Source organism: Embiotoca jacksoni, unplaced genomic scaffold, assembly GCF_022577435.1.
Source record: "Embiotoca jacksoni isolate LCO1_2020_lvr unplaced genomic scaffold, fEmbJac1.0.p SCAF_5, whole genome shotgun sequence".
Classification (NCBI taxonomy): Eukaryota; Metazoa; Chordata; class Actinopteri; family Embiotocidae; genus Embiotoca; species Embiotoca jacksoni.
The window spans coordinates 6,749,066-6,777,026 of NW_027185403.1; the positions used below are offsets into that span (position 1 = coordinate 6,749,066).

At 40.5% G+C, this 27,961-nt stretch overlaps 1 protein-coding gene across 5 annotated transcripts in view; it reads left to right on the top strand.

Moving 5' to 3' along the window:
- Positions 1-27,961, top strand: part of dlg3 (discs, large homolog 3 (Drosophila)) — an 83,642-nt gene that overhangs the window by 20,285 nt on the left and 35,396 nt on the right. For 4 of the 5 annotated variants that reach the window (XM_069171706.1, XM_069171707.1, XM_069171708.1 and 1 more), the window contains exon 1: positions 1,325-2,468. The exons of the other annotated variant lie outside the window; for it this stretch is intronic. In XM_069171706.1, the coding sequence (XP_069027807.1) occupies positions 2,103-2,468 (366 nt within the window). In that variant the 5' untranslated portion in view covers positions 1,325-2,102. Of the gene's footprint in view, positions 1-1,324; positions 2,469-27,961 lie in introns of those variants that run through there. 5 annotated transcript variants of the gene reach the window in all.

Below are 27,961 nucleotides of genomic sequence, written 5' to 3' on the forward strand. Positions count from 1 at the left end.
CTCCCACATGCAGACACACCCAGCTCCGTTCCCCGTCACATTTCATTAATAATGCATATATGCAGTGCTTTAATGGTGACACTGTAACATTCCCGCTCAGTTCTCTAAAAAAAAAATAAACCTTCACCCTCAGTGTCAGGATGTTTTATATCTAGCTGTGATCAACCCACAAATTCTTAAGAATGCAAAATGGCTCACAGGCAGTCCTATCGCATTACTGAAAATATAACTGCCACAGATACATGAAAGCCATATAGTCTCTCCTTCCCCCCCACCCCCCCTCACACATTCTCACTCTCAATCTCTTCCTCCACCCACTCGAAAGCCCAAGCGTGTAATCTTGTTGGTTTCGTACACATGTGTTGATGTCATCATTGTGAGCATAAAATAATTCCCCTATGGTTCTTAAATGAAGCTTCAGGAGTGCAGCCTCCCCTCGCTGTGCTTATTTTGACCCAGTCCTGCACCTGGGCAGGACTTAGAAATGAAATAACCCAACAGAGATGGTGCTTTGCCAGCACAAAAAAAAGAAGAAAAAAAAGGAAGAGGGATAAAGAATGATGCAAAGTAATGCAGTGTGATTCAAAGGCATCCTCCATTGAGAGGCAGGTTGAGTGATACCCAGGAGGAAAAAGGATTTTCATCTGCTGCACCTACTTCCACTGTGAGATTATTTACAGATGTGTGCTGTGACACAGAGCCTGAGGTTGACAATTACTAGCACAAGAAAGCTGTTAAGACTGCAGCTGAACTAGAGATGACTGTGGAGGTGACCAGGGATCAGTCGGAGGGACAGGGGTGCTCATTGTAAGTTGGATTTTGGCTGCATTGGTCTGATGAAAAACATGGATTAGACTCACAATTAGTGGATCAGAGTTTTGAGGGTTGGCTTTGTGAGATGGCAGACTGACCTTCTGAGCTTTTCCCTTTAAAATATCGAGAAAATAGACAAATACAGCGTTTTTGTCGTGGCTGGATTTGTGAAGAAGTATCTTTTCACCCAAGGCAGGCAGCAGTGGGGTTTAGGTGTTGTGGCCCCTTTAAGAGCAGCCAGTGAAGCGCTCAGTCCTGTTGGTGCTGCTGCTGCTGATGGCAGCGCTGCAAGTTGATTGGCTGTGGCTGTCAGGGCTGAGGTGCTAGAGGGATGCTGCTACGTATCTCTCTCCCGCCCTCCCTCCCTGCCTCTCTCTCGCTCTCTCTCTCTCTCTCTCTCGCTCTCTCTCTCTCGCTCTCTCTCTCTCTCTCTCTCTCTCTCTCTCTCTCTCTCTCTCTCTCTCTCTCTCACCATCTCCCTCTTGCTTGCTCACATCCCTCTGAATAATCCACATCTAGGGCAAGCTGGCTGAGAGGCGATCCTGTGCTCAGCTCCTCTCTGCAGGCTGAGAAAAGAGACAGAGAGCGAAAGACAACGATTTTCAACGCAGGAGGAAAAACGTGAGATTTTGACAGAACGGGAAGATACCAAGAATTAACAGAGGAAGATTTTCATCTGCGGATATCATTTATTTATATATATTGTTTATATATCTATATATATATTTGTACACACGCATATAGATATTTATATATATATACATTTATCCTTGTACATAACTGTATTTGTGCTTGTCTGTTTATATTAATATTTTTATATGTATTTGTGTGTGTAAATATATATATGATATATAAACAAAAGAATATATATATATATCTCTATGAATTTATATGCGTATCACTGTGAACCAAGAGAAGCAAGAGGAAATTTCTATCATCAGGGCTGGTCTCTGATTGTGTGGTGGTATACAATATTTTAAATATTTCCTTTGATCTTCTACGTCAAGAGGACAAAGACTACGTGCCCATTTTGTATTTTTGTTTTCCTGTTGCTGCTTCCCATCCCTCTCAATCTCTTTTTTTTTTCTACGTCCGAGAGGAATAAAGCGGAGAGTGACAGGATTTGACGAAAAAGGGAAAATCTGTAGAAATTCCTGTGATTAGTGTTATTTCCATCGGCATTAGCACTCTGTGAGCCGATCACAGCGTGCTGTGTGAGATCTGAGGAGGAAGCAGAGACAGAGTGCCACGCCGCTCATCTCAGCGTCAGCTCAGCCAGCACAGCCAGCATGCACAAACACCACCACTGCTGCAAGTGCCCAGAATGTTATGAGGTGACCCGTATGGCTGCCCTGCGTAGGATGGACGCCCCGTCGTATGGAGGAGACTGGCAGGCCGAGCCCTATGGATACCCGCCTGGGTATGGGGGAGGCCAGACCTTACCCCCTCCTGCCTCAGGGGGAGGTGGAAGCATGGCAGGAGGAGGGGGCACTTTGGGGAGAAGTAAGGGCAAGATTATGTCTGGTGGGGGCCCTGGAGGCCCCAACCCAAAGGGCCAGTCCAAGAGTGGCCCCAAAGTAAATGGCAACAACTCCAGTGGACAAGCAGGATGGTGGCCCGAGTGCACCTGTACCAACCGGGAGTGGTATGACCAGGTAATTCATCTTCCTCACTCTGTTAGATAGTTCAGGCCTGTGGGGCCTGACAGGAGAAACTGGGATCAGATGGGCTGTAGTTCTAGTAAAACACAAACCGTCATGTATCAGCTGAAGCTGACGGTTTATGGAAGAGAATTCTTATTAAGTATTCATCTCAAGCCCTTCGCTTCCCATTTGTTGACTGTGGTTTCTCTATAGGAGGCAGAGTAAGGAGAACAGAACAGGACTGATCTAATTCCACTGCACACACATGTAGATGATCTTCATGTTTGGATATGATGCAGATGACTAATGCTTATAGATTTAACACACCTAGAGTGTGTCGTCAAAGCCTTATGCTGATGCAGTTACCATAGGCCAAAAAATGGTGCATTTTCATTCATTGAAGCTGCACTGAGATGCACTTTGTAATTATTGGATGTTATCAATCAAGCTGGCAACTCATTACAACATTGTCAGCCTGTAATCAACATTACAGGCTGACTTTGTAAGAAATTACACGCGAGAAATATATTTCTCAGACATCTGCTAAACGTAGGATTGTGTCTCATGAGTTCAGAGTAGAGGAAGAGATGATGACATCGATCTCTGATAGTTCTATTTTTATTTCTCAGGTCGTTTTTTTTTCTCATAACATAATGTTTGTGTTGTATAATACAAATAGAGAATCAGAGGCAATCTGTGTCTATATGCTCCCTGTCTTACATGCTACACTGTGAATAGAGCTGCCTCTCTACATGTGCCCCATTTTGTGTCTATTATCTCCGTTTATTTACATGTATTTATGAATTACAGTTGATAAAAGGTCAGAACAGCTTCAGAAGCACAGTCTTTAATTAAGCAAGGTGCATGTATGTGAGCATGAGAGTGAGCTCGGGTGGGGGAAGGGAAGCTTGGTGAGCATGAGATTCAAGGAATGGTTCTTGCTGTGCATGAGTATGTGTCTATGCAGTCTGGTATTTGCGGCAAGTGAAGCCACTGCATCGTTTGTTTCCTCCGTTCATGTCTGATGGTGGTTTTTTTTGGGATGAAGAATGGAAAGAAAGAAGGTGAGAAGAAAATGGAGGCTAGAATTTCAGTAGCAGAATGGGAAGAGATCCTCCTGAGCTGAGCCCTCATACGAGCCGCAACCTGGCTGATATTCGCAGATTACTACAACCAAGGAGAGAATTTGGCTTTGAGGAGGCAGAAAGAAATGGATGTTTCCTCTCGCATCATGTTGCATTACAATATATTGCATTGCAGCTGCATCCAGTCCAATCAGGCGTGTTTCATGTTTCACACATTTGAAAGCTCACAGCAGATGTGATTATGTAAGCATTTATTGCTTACATGGAGATTTTATTCTCCATCGGTATTATACCCCCCCCCCCCCCCGCCCCCCTGTTTATTCTACTGCTCATTTCCAGCATATTTATTCAATACTCAACTTCCAATGGAGAAAATGTGCTTGATGAAATGTGTCTTTCGACTGCATGGTGATTCATGTATGGATCTTATGTTGTCGAAACAGATAGATAAATCCTGTTTTGTGCTATTCTTTCAAAGGATCTTTACTGCCTTGCTGTATCATGCGAACATACACCTCATAATAAACTCGTAGAGAAAATGTCCATGCAGCCAGCTTAACTGCAGGAGCATCTACATTTCTTACATCTGAATAAAATTGAGTCAGGGACGGAAAGGGGCTGGGGAGAAGAGGGGAGGGGGGGGAGGGGGCGTTCAGTGGGGTAAAAATGTAAAGGTTGAAAAAGAGAGAAATAAGCCAATAAAGGCAGTCAGCGGCCCTTAAGAGGGGGAGGGGGTTATGTAAGAGGAGGCAGTTGGTGGTGCTGTCAGAGAGAAGCAAGAGAGGCACTGACACTGTGGACAAGCATCTGTCCCTCCGTCTCTTCAAACAGGGCATGTGAATAGCCAATATGTGCTCCCCATTCCTGTGAATGGTGCATGGACGGTAACGAAACCCACCATCATCTCCCCCCCCACCCCCCCAGTTCTCCTCAGTCACCGTTGCTCATCCTCGTTGGGAAATGTGGATGTTACCCCTCCCCCCACTACCTATACGACACAGCCGGAGAACACGGCAGTGATCACACACGCCCAACCACACATCATCTTATAGCTTTCATAACAACTCGTGTTTTTTGGATGCCTGCGTGATGAAAAGCAATAACCTTGCACAGTCATTCAGAATTATCCTAGCTGCCTTTTTAATAGCTGGATCATTGACATTTTTAAATGGCTTCTGTAGCCATGGACATTTCATGTATGTGTGAGGAAATTATTAGACACCCCAAGACATAATGATGCCATATTATTTGTTTGTCTCTCCCAGTCATCTATTTACAAAACGATTGTGCCGCTTTTGTCCGGAGCTTGCTAGGTTAATTATGGATGATTTCAGCTTGGATTATACGGAGCATTCTTTAAAACAAGAGCTTTTGAATTTAAATCTGAGAAAAGTAGAGACCTCAGTCTCCTGGGAGCATCAGTCAGAAAGCTCCCCCCCCCCCCCCCCGCAGGCTCCAATCTGTCTTTGTGTGTTCTCCAACTCTGTGGCTATGATTAGCTTTAAATATTAATTGGATTTTACTTTATTTATTAGCATCAAGATTTAGTCCAAACTGCTTTGCCAGACCTATTGTTTATTACAGGCCTCTGTAGTGTGCAGCAGTGTTTTAAATTAACGCACAGACACGGTGGGCGTTCCATGTCGAACACTCCCCCAGGTGATTACGACTTGAAAGCCTTCAGGCCTTGATCAGAAATGTTTGTGTGTGTGTCTTTTATAGTCGCATTGATTTATCGGTGTCATCTGTCTGATGAGATTTTGTTCGGTTGGATTTGATTTGCCGTTCCTGTAACAGCAACCCAGAGGGTATTAACGGGTTGGGATTTACATGTGCTCCATGTCCAGATGTCTTGAGCTGGATCCCCTACTGTGATCTTGAAAGGCTCCATCTAAAACCTGGAATATTCTCATCAGATCAAGAGAGATTTATCTAAGAATTTGTCTTAGAAAAAAAAAAAAAGGCAAGAAGTGTGATCCGAATCAAAGTGCACTCAGCGTATCCATCCTGGATGGTCCCGCCAAGATGGATGACATTTTCATTAGTCCTGCAGGTGCAGTTCCTGTCTATACAGTCAGTGCTGTGTGACACATAATTACTGCACGGCTGTTTTTAAGTGTCAAATAAGAGATTTCCGTCATCGATAAGTCAGAAAGGCAGCAGATTCCCAACTTGCCCTTGCTCATATGACAATAAGTAAAGTAAGAATAGGGGATAGTACAGAAACCTGTAAACTTTCGTTTACAGGTGTTAGAATGGAAAAAAAAAAAAATCTAAAAGCCGCAGTGGAAGTTGTGGATGATGCTGAGCTGGAGGTCCAATAAAAAAAAATGTCAAGAGAGCCTCCATCTTCCCTGGCTCCTCATGAGGCCGGGCAAACCTTAACCTCAAGAATTGAGGACATCAGGAGAGCAGGAATTTGATGTAAGCTTATTCTTCTGAACAGACACGCAACATTTGCTTGTTTACCTACACAATTTTGGCTGTAGATCTCCTTCACGTCACAGGTGGTGCAGTGACGCGGGGCTGCCATTTGGTCATAATGTATTTCCGTCCTGTCAAAAGGGTCAAGATGATGATTTGTGTTGGTGCCCAGCAGATTGGCATCATTTTGTATTTAGTTTATATATTGCGCAATAGCTTTGAACAATTGTCTCGAGGTGTGAGAGAATTGGTAGATCTCTTCGCTGCAGATTATTGTGTACCAGGTGCATTCTTTTGCCTCTTTAATGGAGCAGTGGTGATGGTTGCTGTTAGATGTGACACTTGACTGGCTTGTTTGTTGTTTCTTTTAAGCACTCCAAATTTTTTTTCGATCTTCTCTTTTTTTGGATTAGTCAGTTATATACTAGTCAGTATTTACTGATTTGAATATTTGACATTAATATAGGTGTTTTTGTTATGTAAGCACCAAGTGGAAGCTGGACATTTACTAAATTAAATAGAAGTGATGAGCCGACTCTAATAGCTTTGCATGTCATTTTTTTTAGCCTTCTGTGTAATGGTGCAATTTATTTTATGCCAATAATTTGAATGATTCTGACAAAATATTATACATCATACAAATATAAAACCCTAATTATTTTGTTGTCCGACAAGTTCCCCTCCAACACTATTTTGTGAAGGGACCGTTGCTGCATGACTGTGATATGTTTAAAGACATATAAAGAAGCCAGAGCATTTCCCCCCCCCCCCCTTATACCAAAATGCTATATGGATGCAACCAGACCATTCTCTAACAGTGGCACAGCGTGGTGAAGACAGGTCTGACTACATTGCTAAATTTGAAAAATGTTGGTTGGTGAGAACCAACCAACATTTTTCAAATTTAGCAATTCAAAAACAGGCAGAAACAGTTTTACTCCTCCATAATCTGTCTATACTTTACCTCAAGCTCTGTATTCAAACCTGTAACAGACAAGTGCTCCAATTTTCTCATGATTTGCCATCTCCCTCACCCTTTCAAAAGGGAGAAACTCCGCTAAACTGGATCTTATTGCTTGAATCTTTTCTTTGCAGAAAGTTCCGGTCTCACAGGAGCAAAGGTTGTAAACTCATTTGTGACAAATTCCACTTCCTCTGACTACTGTAACAGTTCTACACTCTGACTGAAACAACTTAAGTTCATAAATCTACTGTAGCGCTCTTCATGTTCTTACTATCGCTACTCACTGTGGTACAGTATATTAGAACTGCTGCACACAGTGTGAAATACTTACAAGAAAGGACACAAATCTATCATTATATCTCACACTAGGTTTAAGGAAAGAGCTGCGTTTAAAGCTAAACCTGTTGGCCAAAATAGTACAGAAGAAGATCATCTCCTACTACTTAAGTAAGGGTTGCCTTGTTTGTCCAAAATAAAATGATGGTATTGGTTGAGAACCTTTTTCTGCCAACTAGTGACAAATTGACAGCTCGTATCATGAGAACCACTGTGTTTCCAAAACTGTCACAGTTAAACAGCAGTGAGGATCCTGAGACAGATTAGATCTTTTACATCTCACGATGATTTAATATCATTTGGTTTGCAGCAATCAAAGTTTGTGACATCATGACATCAACATGGTGGTTTATTCAGATAAGATGTGCTCTGACCATGTTTAAGTATGCAAGAGCTACCAAGTTTTGTACAATGAAACCATATAATGAATGAGTGTGAATGAAAAGGAAATTTGTAGATATAGATGTTTGGTTCAGTCTAGAAAATAACTGTTGTCCTTACACTTATAGCTGTGGTAGATGTACACACAGTAAAACACCACATTTTAACCATTTTTCATTGACTAAGTCGATTTTTGAAAGACTGCTATAGACAGGAGGGTTCAGATGCCAACAGCCCATTTCACTGATCTCATACAAATTCAGAGCACGTCAATTAATTTCACCTGTCTGATACCCTACCTCATACCCAACTACCCCCCTCTCTCACACACACACACACACACACACACACACACACACACACACACACACACACACACACACACACACACACACACACACACACACACACACACACACACAGTACAAGCACACTCACTCCTACCTTACCCAGACCTTTACCCAAAAACAAAGTGTTCTTTACCTCTGAGAATTCGGGGCTAAGGAGAGGATGGTGAATCATGGGAAACGCACTACGAAGCAAGGGAGACAAGGTGCACTGCACTCCACTTTGACAGAAGTTCGCTTTTTATACGCTGTAAAAGGGGGCAGGGACGAAGCGCCTGAAAAAAGGCCAGTCAGACGTTGACGTCAGCGCGCTGTGGAGACTTTGACAGCCCGGCCACCATTATGGGAGCTGAAGAGCTTGATCCATGACAGCGAGCTGCTATAGCTGTGACCCAGAACCTGAAATGTGTTGAATCCCACCTCCTACATGTCCCTTAAAAGCCTCCGCTCAGCGGCTCTGTTGTTCTTTACCTTTGTGTTGCGTTCACAGGCTGAATCTGTTCATATTGTTTCAACATGGAGGTTCTCTTTGAAATGCTGGATTCAGAGGAATTTGTTGTCTTCTGCCAACGCAGATTTATGCTCATCAACTGGTTTTCTCATTACTGCGGTTCGGCTGCAGCAATGTGATGTATATAGAGGCTTTTGTACAGTGTTACAGGTGCGATAGCCTGAAGCTGCAGATCTTGTGTGAGGAGGTGTGTGTCCTGCTGGAAGCCGAGGCTGCCATGCCCCTGTGATCCATATGGTCATTGTCAGAGGCCCTGCCAGGGCTCAGCCCCATATCAGCTCGCCTGTTCCCCTCACTGGCTCTCGCTGCCAGCCAGGGGAGGAGAGAAGAGAAGAAAGGAGAAGGGAGGGGAACGCTGTTTGTTTGTTTGCTTGCCTGCTTTGTTTTATTTAGGGGTTTTTGCTGATCACAGTAGGGACCGGTCTAGAAATGTGGCTTTGCTGTGCAGGGCAGACTGGACTCCTGAATCAGCGATGGAAGCTTTCAGATTTTCTGTTAGAGTGAGAAGCGAGGGACACGGGTCCTTTGATGGAATGAGATGGCAGTGTTAAATGCTGTACCTTGCTGTTGCTTCTAATTAAAGCGATCGCAGATTGTGACAGGCTGTATGTACAGATATAAAAGCTTTTTTCTTCCTGCTATGCTTGACTCCTTTTAGCAAGAATGTGTTAGCATCCTCAGCAAAGTACACCAGCTCAATCACCCACATGCTGCCATGGAATATGTGTATATCCAATCAATAAGAGTGAAGAGCTAGTCCCTAAGCCTTTTGACTCCTCTTCATTTTTGTGGGGGTGTGTGGGTGCTTTCAACAGTGCTTGTGCTTTTATTCAACCATCATATCAGCTGTTATTTTGGTAACACTTTACAATAAGGTACACAAAACCCTGAGCAGTCAGTCCCAAAGAAATAGGAGTAAACGGGTGAATTACGAACTAATAATTCCCAATAATTTAAAATCAATGACTGTATAAAACATACTGCTACAGTAGATATTATGTTAGTGAGCAGTATCTACTGCTTATTTAGATGTTAGGTATTTGTGATAATCTGAATTGTAAATAGTCAAATATTGGCTATACGGTCAGGGTTTATCCCAACTGCAGAGAACACCAGGCCTTACAACAAATTCAGCAGTACAGCAATGTAGTTATGTTATACTCACCTGGTTTCTCTAAAAGAATTGCTGTTTTCATTGCCTATTTATTTCTATTTGCTTCTCTTTTTTTTTTTTAAATGCTTTTGAGATGCTGTCAATGACGCTTCCTGCTTAAATGTTTCATGTTAAGAGCCTTCCTGTGGCTCAAAAGGCGTAATCTTTCCCATTCTAAGGCGGCTTTTAATTTAAAACATCTGCAGGAAGTGTTGAGGTAAATTTACAGTAATTTGATATTGATTGATAAAATGTGACAGAATGAAATGATCGTAATTAGTAACCGAGAAGAGCATTTCTAAGTGTGACGCTGTTGTGGTACAGATGGAGTAAGCGTTATGGAAATGTAGCCTACATTATGCGGAATCAAAACCTCATATGTTTATGAAAGTGAAGGTCATTCTCAATATTTCCTTTTACCTGGCCTTTATTACTTCATGCCATTTCTAAAGACTTGGCTAGTATTTGAATGTCAGCTCTGATTTATAAAGTTAAAGGTATATTAAAAGCCTATGGTTCGCTATTGCCGGCGTGATACTTGAGTTTGAGATACATTTCTTTCTGTAGCAAAAATAGAACTTAGTTTCGACACTGAGCTTCATAACAGGTACTCCTCCTGGTCAATTATAAGAAAATTCCCAGACAGTTAATCACAGTGGAAAATTCTAAATCGAACACTATCACATTCGCTCTCATATATTTCTTTAAAGATTCCCTTAAAAGGGTTATATTTCAGTTTTCAGGAAGTACTTAATAGCTATTGCTTAAAGAGAAAATGTCTGCCATAGTGTTACAATGTCAAATTTGAGCAACTTATTAAATGTGTCCAAAGTTTCAAATCATGATAATGACGTAAACATATGTAATATAAATTGCTTTGAGAAAAAAATTCAGGCTTCAGACTGCACTAAACACTCAATTCAATGAACTGACATTGTCTTGTCACAGATTTTTATATATTGTCATCTGTTCCAGGAACAGCACACCATGAAGTACAGGGACATGCCCATCCATACTCAGTCTGTCTTTAATAACAAAAACAGTTATGCCTAAACTCATGTGTGCACCTAATATATTGAAAAAAAAAATATACAACTTATGATTGAAAGACTAAATCCAGGAGTATTACCCACAATGAGCAGGTAATGAACGTGATATTTACCAAACATCCTGCTCGGATCTTTGCTGCTGTCCATTCTAATATTCCGGATCAGATTCAGGCTTAAATTTGTCTGGATGTATTTGTGAAGTTTTCACTTCAAGTCAAGAAAAAGAAATGATCTCAGTTTACAGTTTTCTTGTCCACACTGGCTTGATGCTGAGGCGGGGGGGGGGGGGGTCACAAGTACAGGGTGCTGCTGCTCTGCAGGCTTCCTGGAAGTTGGCCAATCAGAAGAAAGTGGGTGGTTAGGTAGGAGGGCCTTAAAGAGACAGAAGCTTCAAATGATTGTTTCAACAAGAGGATGAACTGAGCGGCTGCATAAAGCGCCAGAATAAGATAAATAAGGATTTATTATTTTTTTTATAATGTGTATCATGCAACGCTACTCTAATGGAGTCCCAGAATAAGAATAAAAAACCTGTAATTGAGCATAACAGGTTCCCTTTTGTTCCTGGCTCATTCATTGCTAAGTATTCAGAAATCTTTGTACCTTGACACTCAATTTTACTGTGTTGTCTTTGCCTTCATGCATATGTGATATAAAGGACACATCATTCAGTATTGCACTGATGGTCAGTGGCCATCCTGCTTTAAAGGAAATCTTCTGCACTCTAATTAATGACGAGCATTAAATGTTTTGGGGGTAAATTATCATACACAAAACCAAATATTTGTTGTTCTGTCTTCCATTTTCTGTGTGTGTATGTGTGTTGTGTGTGTTGTGTGTGTGGGGTGTGTGTGTGTGTGTGTGTGTGTGTGTGTGTGTGTGTGTGTGTGTGTGTGTGGAGGACATTTGGCAAAGCAGTGCGTTTCTTACCATGTGTAGCTGCTCTGAGTGCCATCTCTGTCTAATGCATAATCCAAGCAGCCCTTCAGCCATTTGGTCTGGCCTCTCATTTTTTTGTGTGTGTGAGTGTGTGCTGTTTTTCAGTGTTCTTCATTTCTATCATCCCCCTCCTTTCTTCCACTGGCCTGCTCCTCCTCCGCTCTTTCTTTTTTCATACATAGTACAAATCAAAGGTTTCGTTTTGGGTGCAGAGCAGTATTTGGATGCAGCAGCATCAAACAACACTACTGTGCAACAGTATGATTACTGCATGTATTTACATGTATGACATGAAGTGCTTCACAAAAATTGCCTTTTTGTGAAAAGCTGTTTACCTACATTACTTAAATCTGGCTATATCTTGTCTGGTTGCATGCTTTAACACAACAGGAAGATCATTGGTAATAGTTATAATTTCGATATAATGTAGATAATGTCTAATAAATTGTTACATTATATCCATCTGCGATACTGTCACAGTCTGGTTCACCATCTAGTCATGATAACATTTTACTTACAGTACAGATTATGAGGTTGTGGGGACTTTGCTTGTCACACAATACCTCTGAGTCTACAATAGCTGTGCGATATCATATCACTCATGATAATATTGTCATGATTTTTAATATGATGAACAATATTTCATTTTGTGATCATTTCAAAGTCATATTTTGACTTGTTGATGTAATGATCTCATACTGTGACACAGTGTAATGGCATGACGTACGCTAGCAACAACAAGCATGGCTGAAAGCAGCTTCCCAGTGGAGGAGTTGGTTCAAAAAAGAGGATTGACTTCAGTAGCGTCAAGTAGTTTTATCACAAAAGATCAGATGTACAACAAACCAGTGTTAGTTGTTACTGAATATTTGAAGGCAAAGTGTTTGCGTTTATGCTGACATACAAAACCATAACACTTATTTTGTTAAAAATGTACATTCTTGAAATCAGTAATGGAATAGTATTTATTCCCATCATGATTGCATAAATAGTGTATAGTAATTTTATTTTAAGGCCATATCACCCAGCCCTACTCAACAGTGCAAACAAGCCTGGGTGATCCCATAGTTTATACATTTTCTTTCCTATTCTTTTATACACTTTTTTTTTGTATGAATTGAAAACAAAAATAATCACAAAGATAATGCCTTTTAATCGTGGCCCACTTTTTTTTTTAGCAATTATGTTTGTCATTAATATGTAATCTTAACCAATGGGAACTATGGCCAGAAAAAAGAACCAGGTCATAAAAAAAGGCTAAATTTGTTTTGTTTTTTATGCAGATTTAGTTTTCCTCCAATGTGACTACATCTGGGAAAATATTAATCCATCATTACTCACAACCCCGATAAATTTGTCAAATTCTACACTGATTTAGTTGTACAGAAAACTGGAGTGAGGGCTTTCATGGTGGCTTGTTTTAAAACAAACTGAATATTGCAGTAGATTACTTTTATGTAATTATCTTTAACCTTCCATTGGCATATTCTTTGTTAGACTTAGAAACTGAAGTCATCAATCAGCTGCTTATTCCTGCCTCTTTGCACTGGGGTTGCAGCATTGAATTAGTGCATATAACAATATATTTTGAAGAAACAGTCATCTATTTTGAGTTCTTAGTAGTTAAAAAAAAAAAAGTATGAGCAGCTTCTTGTTGTGAGAACAGTATAGAGACATACAGTACAGTACATGGGGGCAGCATATGTTTGGCTCATAATGACTTCCTGTTTTCCCCCTACTGAGCTGACAGCTAACATTATCCAGACCTATGTCTATTGTATGGACACCGAACCACAGATGATCTTTGAACCAGTTCCTCCTTCTATTATCAGTCATTTCTATCAGTGGAACTCGACTCCATCGACCCGCTGAGTTTGAAAAAAAAACAGAAACACACATCTCGATCTCGGAGACAGCGAAAGATAAAGGAAGAGCATGCCCTCAGCCTATCACAGATATAAACAATATAAGCCATCCCAGCCTAATATCATACAGTTTATTACACTGTTGGTAGAACATCTCTGCCTTGGAATTGTTTTTTTATGGATTTATTACTTTTTGTTTTCCTCCTTGTGTCTGTGCATTTTTGTTGTTAATTCTTCAAAGTGTCACACAGTGTTTTCCTGTACAAGCCAAACCCAAAGTCTCCTTCATATCATTACTTGTGTAGGTAAAGTGTTGAGCAATATGGACATTGCTTGAATGTTGTCACCTATACATTCCTGGATAGATGTTTTTAGGGCTGGAGTTTAGGTTTATGGGCTGCTGCCATCTTGCCACTGGTTTAGAGAGAAGAAACAGATAGGCCGAGACAGCTGTCAATCAAATAAACACACATGGCATGATGGATTTCTTTTTGGAAAAAACGTTTACCCATTTTTGCAGAAAATCTTTTGTCCTGTCACTTATAGTGGTTGTTTCTTGATGTGAATTTATGTGGAACATATTTGTTTTTGCTCATTCAGACTTGAGGCAAAACTGTTCTATAGACTCACAAAAAGGAAAGGCTGAACAGACCTATTTTAAATTTTTAACATCTGCGACAATCCTGCTCAACAGAATTGGTACATTATTTCCATGTCAGTCAGACCAGTAAGGTTCAAACCAGATTCTCAGATTTACAGTGAAAACGATAAACGATGTGAACCATAAATACCAGTACAGAGGGTCACATTAAATGAAGTCTAGTGAGAAAAGATGCCAGATTTTCATAGTGTATTGAAGGTTTCAGCTGTTCGTACATCTGTATAATGATAATAACTCAATTCATGGCCGACGTTGTTTTTATGTTGTTGTGTTTCTGGCTTTTATGATCGTTTTGGCTTCCAGTCAAAAAGGTTTTGTATAACTGAGTTTATGTTTGACTGACAAGCAGGGTGACTATAACGTGCTCACCTACCAGACCCAGTTGTACATTACTAAGGAAGTCCTCCTAACCATATAACCATATAGGTTATTTTTTTCCGACCCACAGCAATGTTTCTGAAATTAGTGCCTCTGGTTAGGGTCAAAGTACAAAAACCACTTGGTTAGGGAAAGATAAAGATTTGGGATGAAATGATTACTTGAAACATGTTGTGTGTTATGCAATCTTTATCGTCATAGCAACAGCAAACAAGTTTTTAAAAAAAACTGGAACCTGAAACACTTGCACCCAAGTCTATTTTTTATTGAACCGTCCACCCAACACGTTCCTCCAAAGAAATAAACGCTTCAATCATATAGACTTCATATGAACTCTGTCCCTTCTTCTGGACACCAGACTGTCATTATTTATGCAACGCTGGAGGTTGCTTAACTTTAAAAATGTAACTGCGGGTCGTACTATGCTGCTTTTACGACAGACCTTTGTGGTCGTGTTTTGGAGGACTGTCTTAAAATGAAGGATGATGCTGTGAAGTTGTCCTCAACTCTTCATTAAAAGGTTATATTTAAACAAATACCTGAGAACAAGACATATGTGCTAACGGTGAATGTTAAACATATTTTGTAGTAAATACATAATTAGAAATAATGATTTTGATTTACAAAGTGAATAACGCATTAAATGTATGGATAACTGATATATTACAGCTCTGAGGAAAATGTCCATCCCCCAGTTGATTAAAAAGTCTTGAAAGACCCTTATAGCAGAAATTAGGTACAGTAAAGCCAGAAAACCTTTCAGCACAATGTAACTTAAAAGATATTAAATTCACACTTTTTCAGAGTTCACTGCCACTACAAGTATGACACAAGCGATCATACCAGTGTTTGCAAATCTGTTGAACCTGCTCAGCTCTGGTTAGCACCGATGAGTATTTGCTGTGAAAGCTAAGTTGTGTTCCATTCTTTATATATTTAAGCCTGTGTTTGTTTTATTGTCACGTCAGGAATGCCTCTAAGAGGTGAGGCATTTAACAACATTTGATATTAATACTTGATCCTATAGTTTACTTTATACTCCATATACTCCATGCTTTACTTCACAAACATACTCTTCAAGGAAACTTCTCTCCATTCCCTCCCAGTGCTGTGAAACTTGCAAAAATAATTGCATAAGTCTTCATTAAGGAAAAGGTAGAACCTTGACACATATGCTTTAGGCTACCAAGACTTTTGTTCTGTTTTTGTAATTTTTGTTGTTTTTAATCTGAAGTCACGCAAGCCGACACGTGTTGAAAAAAAAAACCGGAGTTTTGTGTTTTAATGTGTTTTACACACTGGAAATACATAATAACATATTATTATGAAATAGCGGTGTCATGTCTGCTGCAGAATGTGTGGAAGTACTTGCTCTCTCGTTGACACATTTAAAGCAGCAAGAAGCCCTTTTTTCTTCGCTGTGCTCTTTCTGGTGTAACAAGGCTAGATGACCTGGACTTGATTGGATGTAGCTGTTATCTGTAACCGTTAACATACAGACATGAAAAAAGAACATCAGATTGACGTGTTTCCCCATGATGAAAGAGATGTTAAGGTCATGCCTTTGAGAAATATTCCAGCATGTTTGCAACTTTCCAACAACATTCTCCACAGTGTGATGACCTGGTGCTGCACTCAAGTCAAGGGATGCTGAGGAGGAAGGTTGTGGCACAAAACACAGGACTTTGACACAGAAACCAGGTTTCTGCACCCTTTGTCCCACTTCCTATTAGAATTAGGGTGCTAATTTCAAGTTGAGGTTATAAAAAAGTTTTGATCAAATAACTGTTCTTGTAACTAAACATGCAGAAATGTTGTTCCCCCATCCTGCCAGGGAAAGACATTAGAAAATATAAGCTCTGTGGTAGTCTACTCCGTCGCTACTGTTTACTGCAGCTGTAAAACGGTCGATGAATTGTGGATAAATCAAATCAAATTAAAGGTGTCACAACCTTGGAAATTTGTAATTTTTTTTTAATCACCATTCCAGTTAGCAGCCTCGGTCAGCAGAAGTGTCACATGCACAGACCCACGATCTGCTATTAGAGCATGCCCAGTATTTATTCATCTGGCCAGTTACGAAAAGTCACACCAGACATTCGATTTAAAACCTCTTTATTGTAAAATACAGAGAGATTTATCTGGGGAACTTATTGTAGGCTTAATCAGCATTGTGCAAACATGCTTATCAGCTGCTTGAATGTAACAGAGGTTCATTCATACGTGACAATCCTGCACTATAAAGTGCTTCAAGTTGTCCAAACATAGTCACAAAAATGTCAAAGCAATACATTTCTAGGAAATAGGCGTATTTGCTGTCTTGTCAAGAGTTAAATGAGAGGTTACCTTAGCATAAGAATGAACGCAGCAGGAAAGATCTAACAAGAGTCCCTGCAGAGGTTGAAAATGACCACTCATTCGCCTTCACTTTAATCCTGCATCTAGCTTCATTTTGAGCATACAGATCTGATGATGGACTATCTATTTAATTATGCTTTTGTTACCAGGGAGTGAATGTTGTAGGGAACACAATAAGGAATACAGCGTCTTGACAGTGAATTTTTTTCAAATTGTTCATTTGCATTGGCTTTGAGCAACTTGCCAATACATTAAATACAGACATTAAAATGCCCACTGCATGCATCGAGGAACATCAAATTGAGAGGACACAGACATCCTACTGATTGCCATATGCCGTAAAAACGCTCAGTCCTGTGTTGAGAATGTCGAGGAAAGCATCAACGCCGAGCCCTCCCTGAATGTGAGCCAGCGAGTGTCTTTTATGTTTGTGTCAGTTTGGGCTGTGATGATGCAAGAGAGGATGGGATGCACGGGAGGGAGATTTGGAGAGGAGAAGGGCAGAAACGAAGGGATGCGAAGCAGGGAGAAAAGAGGGGAAGAAATGAGAGGTGTGGCGTGAAGAAAGGGATGAGCCAGTAAAGAAGAGGAACGGCAAGGGAGAGAGAAAGGGGGAGGAGAGGAGCCTGTGCTCAGACACAGCCCTGTGTGTTGCCATGGTGCAGGCTCAGTCAGAGCTGCACAGTAGCTTTGCTGCTCAGCTCGCTAATTACCAGAGACTGCGATGTTGATACGCAGGCGACCAAAGCCTTCTGGTTTTCCAAGAGCTTTTTTGGCGATGACACAACATTCAAGGAACAAATCATTTTTTTATATGTAGAAAAATATGTCTGTGGTGATGTAGGAGCACCAACTAAAAATGCAACAGAGACATGTGCCATGCACCATGTGCACCATGTGCACATACCATGGTATGTGGTGGACAGCATTATTAGACATTTTAGTGGTGCTCTGCTGTGTCAGCCACGCCACTTGTGTAATATAAAGAGCTCTTCTAGCCCAGAGCGTCATTGTCCATCGACTGCCGCTGCTTACTAAGAGCCTGCAGATCCTGATCAGCCTGCTTATAAAACCCAATATGGGCCATTGTGGATTAATATTCACCATTAAAATTTCCAATTATGTAATCAGCCAAATCCAAGCCCTGCGTATGTTCACTAGGATATCTGAGCAGGCGGGAACGAGGCAGGGGCGGTCTGAATGACAGGAATGATGCAATACACCAATCCATGCGCCCAGAATTCAAGAAAATGGGTGTTGCTGCTTGAACAATATCTTGGTGTGTTACAGAAATTCAGCCTGGCATTTATAATGTATTAATGTTTAGTGTAACCAGGTTTAGTTTAACACCTAAAAGTCGTGGATTGGTCTTTTTAAAGGTTCTTTTCAAATATTTGTATTGTGAAGCAAGTGCAACACTGTAATACAGCTTTCTGTTGGGTGGGCGTCATGCTTCTTTTCCAACACGCACAAATATGAAGGACAATAGATGGTAATTTAAAGCTTCTTAAGATGAGAAAATTACGTGTGTGTTGTTCTGTTGATGAAACAAACTTGTCGGTGAGATCAAATGTTTTGTTCTGTTTTTACTCATTGTTGTGATTTATATTGTGCACAAACACTGACTGTGATTATGTGAGATAGACAGATAGATAGATAGATAGATAGATAGATAGATAGATAGATAGATAGATAGATAGATAGATAGATAGATAGATAGATAGATAGATGATCGATCAATCGATCGATCGATCAAATGTTGTCGTTACAGCAGCGGCATGTACAGGGCAAAGCAATAAATTACAGAATATAAAATAGAGGTTGTAAAAATATTAAATATAAAAAATGACATCTGTTTTCATAAATTTCACAAATTCACCAAAAATATTGTTTTGTTATATAGCTGCTCATTTCCAAATATTAACAAATGGGCCTTCTACTGCTGCAGCTAATGGTTTGTCATATTTCTGTTCTGTTTTACAGAATGTTAGAAAAACAAACAGAACAATTTCCTTCACACTCTTCCAGTCCAGTTATGTCTTCAAATCACTTCTTCTGTCTGACCAACAGTCCAAAGCTCAGAGATTTATTTTTACAATGATTAAAAAAAAAAAGTCAGGATCGACTAATAGTTGCCATTTAAAAAGAAAAACGATAATCTTATTGAATTAGATCGATAACACTTTCTCATCCGTATGCTAAATAGGAAGTTCCAGCGAAGAGACAATTAGCTCAGCTTCGCACAAAAACTGGAAAAAAAACAAAAAACCTCTCTAATTAACGCATTGTATATCATTTGTTTAAAAAACAAAGTGTAAAACAACAGCTAGTGGTTTTATGGAGAAGTCTGTGCTGTGCTTTTTCTTGAATGGATGTGGTGACTTCTTGTCATTACTGGTTGCCTGGCAACCAGCCAGGAGTTATAATGAGCTTTTTGTTCAAAACATAAACCTTTGTATATCCGCAACTGTTGTTTTTACACCTCATTTTTTTGAGCAGATGAAACAAAGAAGATATCATCTATTTGCTCTCTTTTTCCAGTCTTGAGGCTGAGCCTCTTGGACGTAGCTTCATATTTGAAAGACGAACATTTAGTTAACTGTCAGCAGCTGGGAAAATATTTTCCCAACATATCAAACAATTAATTTAAGCTCTATTTCAAAAGGATGGTTTTCATTTTTAAGCACTCATTAATTTTCTTATCAACACATCCTGAACTCAAAACTACTGTTTATCTTGCAGCATTCATTTTGTATTCCGGTGGCTGCGGTCCATTTTGTCTTCATATCCTGTCCAACAAAACAGGTTTGTTGTGTTTTGACAGCCAGCTGGTTTACAGTGTTTTATCACAGGAACCCCTGTTGGAGCATTAAAGGTTTCAGTGTTTTCAGATCAGTGTGTCATCTCTCCAGTCATGTAAGATGGCCACTCTGATCTTGGCCGAGATGCATTCTTTAGGGGACAGTGTGTTTTGCCGGAATACAACCCAAGGTGGGCAGAGAAAAATGGCAAATCTGGACCCTCGACAGGAGGCAGATTGATTTGGCAATCACCAAAGTGCTACAAACGTTTAAAACAATGCCCTGTTTTTCCCTCTGCTGTTTGGCGCTAAATACATAAGCATATGGATAAATGTGCTCATGTATTCATAACTATCAGAGGGAAAATAGAGGCACGGCACTTGTTTTTGTTGCCTCGCTCGTTGTCCTACTTACTGTAATTCTTCATCACTTTCAACACCTACACTTATTGTGAGCCAAAACTCAAGCAAGGGTAGTGAATGGAGATATGCGAGTGTGTGGGTGTTCCCGAGCGGAGCTTATAGAAGTGCACGAAGCCTCAGCCATGACAGGAGGATCTCTGCTGCTGTATGTAGCGGCAGGCTGAGCCCCATGGGAGGCGGCTACGAACTGGTTTTCTTTGGCCTTTAGGTCAAAGTTAGCCTTGTTGTTTTCACTATATTATTTTTTACAGTGGATCTCCAAGTAATCTGTATTTGCTCTCCACAGTTTTATCACTGTCTCGTGATTTTAATTTGTGCACCAGCACAGTCACATTTTTTTTTTTTTAAAAAAGCGCAAAACACATGACTGTGTGAGTGAAGTCTTGTTGAGTTAGAGGTAGGTAAAGGAAAGAGAAAAACAAATCCTTTATTTATTTATTTTTTTGCAATAAAGTGCATTCGAGGGGTTTGAGGATCATCGTGGCCCTGGGGGAAAACTGCTCGCAACGTCATTGGGACCATGAAGCAAATTCATCGTCCAATGTTCTCAATTAAAAGGAAGAAAAAAGTCTAAAATTGGACGGGTCTAAATGCAGCTCAGAAGATTGTGTTCTGGGGTGCTCAGGAAAGGACTGAGGAAAATGAAGGCGACAAAAGTGAATCAGAGCAAAGTGCGCCAGCAAAGCAGAGTGCTCTCATTGAAAAGGGACAGAGCATTGTGGACCATCGGCTGTGTTGGGTGAGAAATAGTTACAGATTGTTAACTTTTATGTGAATCCCTTTAACTGCAATGAGTTACTTTTCTCGGTTAGTAAGTTTGGGATGTAAGTAGAAAGTTAGGACTGATAGAAGGCAGCTTAAGAACATTTTAATGTCGTAGTTGGTTGGCTCTCATTTTTGCACAGTAAATATGAAGCTACAGCCAGCAGCCAGTTAGCTTAGCTCATCTGAAAGACTAGAAACAGCTGGCTTAGCTTTATTCATGAACAAAAGTCCACCTGCGAGCGCCTTTGAAGCTCACTCATTAAAAGATTTAAAATCATTTGTTTAGGCTAACTATTTGCTGTGCTCTTTACGGATTCTCAAGAAAATATGTGGATTTCCCATGATGTCAAACTATTGCGTTAGTACAGTAAGGTTTCCTTTCAGATAACAGGTTGGGATGTGATATTTTACAGAGCTTCAAGAGATGAGATGTAAAGTGTTACGCAGTTATACCAATAGTTTTAAAAACTGTTAAATCTCAGTCAATGCAGATCAAGTCAAGTCCATTTTATTACCCAAATCTATAAAACCTAGAGCCCTTTATAATCTGAATAGTATTTGATATGCTCTATCCTTGGACAGTCAACTGAAATACATTGTGCATATTTAACTTCTAACATGTTCATCTAATCGTGAACACCTACATTTGATGTCTCCTGTAGTTGCTCCTTGCCATCTCCAGAATTCACTCTTGCGTCAGTGAAGAGACTGATTATGAATTATGAGTTTAATTTCTGGATGTTCGCTAAACTGTTAGTGGATGTTTTTGAAGTGTCATACCTTGTCATGTCCAACTAAGACTGTTACCTCAGTAACATCATCAGCATCTTCATAGATTCACACAAACAAACCAGCAAACACATTCAAATCAAAATAAACCCCAAACTGTATGTATTAAAACAGATTAAGATGTTCTCATTACAGCAGCAGATTAATACACTCCTGTTGACTGAGGAAGTAACATTACAGCGGTAAAAGCATCAAAATGGCAGCGCTTTAGTTGTGTGTGGTTGTGCATTGTCACCGATACTTACAGTAGCTGATGATCCAAAACACCAGAGAGGACGGGGTTCAGCAGCTCCTTCAGCTTGGCAACAAAGGGCAGCAACTAGTCGAGAGCGCTGAGCTAACGTGCTGCAGTGACCTCTGATGTCGAGGAAGAGGTGGGGGTGGGAATATGTGAAGCATACTGATGACACTCACACATGACAGGCTTCCTTTTGTATGGAGCCTCACCACGGGACATGTGGTGACTTTCACTGGAGCTGTTACTTTGTGACTGAGCCTCCTGGTGCCGGCTGTGTGATGGCGAGATCAGGGACTGATGAAATTAGCAGTACAGTAATGCAGCAACAATGAATGTATCTGGTTAAAAAATCAATAAGGATTATCGACTGGTTTTATTTTTTACAGTTGCCATGTTTAGCACAACAGTTGGCTGTTGCCATGAAGGGGAGCACCTGCAATTCTGTTACGAGCAGCAGCATTTGAAAAGCAGTCAGAGAAATAACACTGAGACATCACTTGTAATGCTGCTTTATATAAATGTACAGTACTTCATAGAAAAGAATAATGCTTTAGATTTATAGTTTTTATAAATCAATTAAAAGATTAATCTGCAGCAATTTTGAATGTCAGTCGGTTGAAGCCATTTATCAAACTAAAATCCTCTGGTTTCTGCTCATCAGGTGGACATGTTGTCTCCTTTCTTTGGTTTTAGTGAATTTATATTAAATATTTTGGGGTTTGGGGACATAATAAGCAATCTGAAAACTCACTTCTGGAAATTTGTGATGGGCATATTTTTTTTTTTATTTTTTTTTTTTTTTTACCAAGTTAGATTGCTTAGACAAAGAGAGCAATTAGTTGCAGCCCTGGGTAAAAACATAAATACTGTTTTCTATTGTTCAGTAAACCTGCTTTTCTTAAGATGAACATTATTTTGTTGAAAGCTACAGGCCACACCATTTTTTTCCCCACTTGAAATTGCACCGCTGAAGTAAGTGTGATGGAAATCATGAAGCTGTTCTACTCCACTGGGAGAAGCCTCAGGAGGCCGACTTGATGACTTAAACAGCGATATTTAATGACAGACTCGATTGAGTAGAGACAGAGTGACAAGTGTAAAGGTGTCTTGTCAATCCATATCTGACGTACTTTCTCCTGGATCCCCATTATTATTCTCTATCAAGAGTTTCTATATTGCCTGATAAGAAAACACGAGTCTCAGCCTTGAAACTTGGTTTAATCCAGGAATGCCAGACTGTCTCCTGAACACAATATATACTTTATATATATGATATATACCTAAATAAAATCCTGTCATGTTTTTGTTTATAACCTAATCACACAAGAGGCTTTACATTCTGTACAGCATATAACACCCGCTGTCCTGAGACCCTCCTTTCAGAAAAAACACCTGGAACATTCTACTTTGTTGCTCCGGTGCACAAGCAAATCACTATTAAAATAGAATATGCATCCTAATAATTTTTTAAAGAATAATTCTAGTATAAAATCTTATTAATGGCACTATACATAGTAACCATAGTGTTATCAACATAGCAATGAGCAAAAATGGCTGAAATCCTTATCACGATATTCATAAGGTTATTTTATGATGTCAATTTATATTACTCTATGCTAAAAGCATGAAAAATAATCAAATTGATCTTTAAATGAATGAACTGTGCTCCAGTTTCAGTGTTATGCATACATGAAAACAATTCAACTCAGACCTTTTAGTTTTTTGTTTCAAAATGTTCAAAATGTATGTGTTTGAATGGCAGACATTTTCAGAATGGTAGCATGATAAGATCATGTAGTTTAAAAAGTGATAATACTGAACTATCACCCATTTCAAACAGAGTCCTCATTTACAGCAGACATTTTGTCTTGTCATAGACAAAAAAAACAAACAGACGTTAACTACTGTAACAACATTAACAATGGTTCACTTCTGTTCAAGGGTCCCAGTGGGCCAGCATGAGAAATATCAGCCATCGTTATTGTCAGTATTCACAGCCTGTGCTATCCCCACAATGGTATGTAAAAATTGCACACCCTCTACACACTGCATATATGTTAAAGACACACAAACACACACACACCGTCAGGTTCGACGAACAATACGATCAGCAAACCTGTAGATGGCCTTCCCGAACAGCACTGTTATGAATATTCGTTACACTAAGTACTTTTCCCTCTGTGGCTGCACTTGTGAAGGTCAAACTAGCCAGCTCTCATTTGGAGCTGCTCAGCATGACAGAGAGGTAAGCCAGAGCACGCTTTTGTAATATTACATAAAGATGAGGAGGGAGCGCTGCTGACAGCTGTGACGGGCTATTAATTATAGTTTCATAGATGTGCGTCCATGGTGTGTGTTGGGAGGGTTTGGAGAGGTGGGGGAGGCAACACAGTCAAAATGCTCAATCATAGCCATCAAATCACAAAACTTTGAGCTTTAATGGGGCCGTTTTATGGGTGAACTAATTATTTCCTCATTGAAATGAATGCCTGAATTCAGATGGCACTGTAGAAGGAGAGAAGGAGCAGTTGACCTTTACCGCTGTGGGATTTTCTTTATTACATCTCGTTATTCCGCCTTTGTCCCTGACATTGAGTTTTAACCGTGTCTGTGAGTAAAACAGCTCTCGCTGTCATGTGTTCATCCATCTGTCACTTCTCCTCTCACCTTGCTTCTCGCCTTCCCTCCGGCACAGGGGATACAGGGTGAATGAGATGTTGGGTGCATGGTAATTGAGTCGGTATTGATTGGACTGCAGCGTGGCCTACGAGAAGCCAATGAGAGCCAGAGGATCAGAGCAGCACCACTGACTGCGTCTCTCATCCCACATTCTGCTAGAAAACATAAACCCAGTACCGCTAGAGGCATCTACATTTTCAGATAACACAAAGCACGTTATAGCATGTTTTCCTTGTTCTCCTGTCTGCTATAAGCGCTGACTTTAGGCCCAGGAAGAGCTTCCTTCAGCACCAGCTGCATCATTTGAGTGACTGGGCGCACCATCTGAGCGGGGTTGACTGTCATATTTCACTGCGACTGAGCTCCCATGTCACTGTACCTCGGTGAGGGAGGAACAGATATGGAAATGTTTGCTAAGGAGGAAGGGGTTATTGCACTGTCAGCACACAGTCGCTGTGCACAGAGTCCACCCTCTTATTCTTCCTCTCCGCTCCACCAATGACGGGGGTGACCCAAGTTGAACGTATCGCTGACGGTCAAAGAAGAAAGCCAGGGTTTATTTTTGCAAAGGTGTAACGGTACTGTCATCGGCAGGGATGCAGAGGCATCCACCTCTGCACATATGATGCAGGACACGCCAACATTTCTGAAATATTAGATTACTTGTTTGTTTTGGTTTGATGGCCAACTGTAAGATACTGGTAATACATCTAGAGAGACAGTGGGCTGCCATATTTCCACCTATAAGTTGCATAAAACATTTTGGGAAATATCCTGATTTAGCTTCTTCCTGAGAGTAAGATGAGATCATTTGCACCACTCACATCTACACAGGACACCATGAAGCTACTCCCCAACAACCAGCTAATTTAGTAATGCTGGCTCGTTAAAACAGCAGATTGATGTTTCTATGTTTTTCCACATATACAACATACTGTATATTATGTTAAATAGCTTTAGAGATGCTGGTAGGCCGATTTGTTTTCATTAAAGTTATCCTCTCATCTAACTGTAGACTAGGAAGCAATTCATCGTATTCCTCCAAACATTGAACCTTTTCCTTTAATGTAGATAAGGAACAATATATGTGCCTGACAAACCAGGTGATATTAAACTTGGCATAATCAGATGAAAAAGACTTGTCAGCTGATGCATTTGTGCATTAAATGGTCAAACATAATATAGATGATGGATATTCACTTAAATTGGTCATCCTGACTCCATTGCACCTACAGTGTCAAATCTTTAATATCCATTTGTCATGACAAATGACACAGACCCTTTTTCTCATGATCGTAGAAATTGTGTGTGTGTGTGTGTGTGTGTGTGTGTGTGTGTGTGTGTGTGTGTGTGTGTGTGTGTGTGTGTGTGTGTGTGTGTGTGTGTGTGTCTGTCTGTCTGTCTGTCTGTCTGTCTGTCTGTCAGTCTGTCTGTGTGTCTGTCTGTCTGTCTGTCTGTCTGTCTGTCTGTCTGTCTGTCTGTCTGTCTGTCTGTCTGTGTGTGTCTGTCTGTGTGTGTGGTGCGGCGGGGCAGCACTGAAGGCAGTTCAGGCCTATTGCCCTGCATGTGTAGAGCACAGAGCCGCATAAACTGCAGTGAGGTAACAGTGAGAAATGAAGCAAGGGGAGGTGGCTAGGCAGGCTTGCCTGCCAATGCAGTGCAAGCTCCGGTTACCATGGGAACACATTGATTATTTAACAATTTGGATGAACACTGTGCCCTGCACTTGCCAAGGTTCACTGGGAGTCTTTGTAGCTTTACAGTCCCGAGGGTCTGTGACCAAGTGAGCACTGTGTGGTGCAATGCCACCAAGACATGATACACATCCTCTGTGATGCTGAGAGACAGGAGTCAGACACACAACCTCAACTGGCAGAAGAGCAAGACGGTAGATTGATGAATTAAAACCAGATGAACAGATGGGTGAATGGATCTGGAGAGGGAGAGAAAAAAAAGAAAGCACAGTAGCGAGTGAGTTTCCGTCTTTTCTTGTGCTCTGTGGGGACTTGTTGTAATGATCTCATGCTGGGGAAGCAGTCTGGACTTATTGTCACTGTATGTACATGAGGTCTTTGTGTCCAGTATGCTCAGTTGCCTCCATATCTCAGCCTGTTTGTTTGGGCGTCCCTACAGTATTCTACCACAGCTACTGTAACTTTGTACTTACAGTGACATTGCAGGTGGGCAGAAGTAAAGAACAACGACTGTCTGTGTAAACAGTCTTTAATAATTCATGTTATGAATTAGAAAGAAATATCTGTCAGTCCCACACACACACACACACACACACACAGTATGCCTGTTGTTAAATCTTTTGAGGCAGCTGTCAGTTAACGCGTGACCAGGATCTGGATATCTTATGAACAAAAATGATAAATGACTGTGGATTGCATTATGATCCAATGAGATGGCTTAAATTGTGGTTGAATCGGATTCATCTGTAAATTCCATCCATCCACCATGGCCATATTATTAAAATATAAAACCTTGAGATAGAATTGAGATAACGAAAAGGCTTATCACCAGGGGATAAATGCAGAAGCACCTGTGCTGGATGTCATTGTCCAGGTAATTAATCTAGGCCCAGATCACATGTACAAATGAGGTTGTCATATCATATTCTCAAAGTCTTTGAGGGCCAGTGCCAGGCAGGTGGTTTGTATTCTTGGGCAAATGGCGAGTCTTTCAAGTCTCTTAATGCTGATTGTTGCTGCATTTGAATATTTACTTTTACTTTTTCCTTTAATTAGCAAACACTTTGCCTTTTCAATATAGAGACTTAACAATTAATTAATGCTATAAAATGTGCTGCTTTCTTATTTGTCTTTAGTTGTTCCAAGTCTCAGAGTAAGTTAAAGTTCAAATCAAGTCTCCAGTCCTCGTTTGTGAAACTTAAGTGTGATTGAAGTCCAGGTCTCCGGGCTCACGTCTGCAGCTCTGGCACGGTACCACATCTGTAATCTTTCACTTCGTCACCAGTTGAATCTCTTGGTGCTGTCTGACCCACATTCACCTGCAACACACTGACAGACATTCCCATCCCCTTCTGGGCTTACGTCAGTCTGTAAGAGACTTGTTATTGTCTTCACCCTCCGTGACCCTCAACCTACCTCCTGTGGTAGGAAAATCCAGATACTGTAAATCAATGTTTGTCCACTGTTCGTCCTTTAAGGGACCATTATACTGTAGCACAGACGGCACCTTATGTTACCTTCAGTATGTGTTATTAATTTAAGATCTCACGGCCTTTAATCAGCTGTCTTATTTCCAGTGCATGTGGTGAGAGCAGGGTACCCACAGTCCCAAGAAGGGAGGGGTAATCCATTATAATCCAAGTTACCTGAGCAAATTGCTAAATGT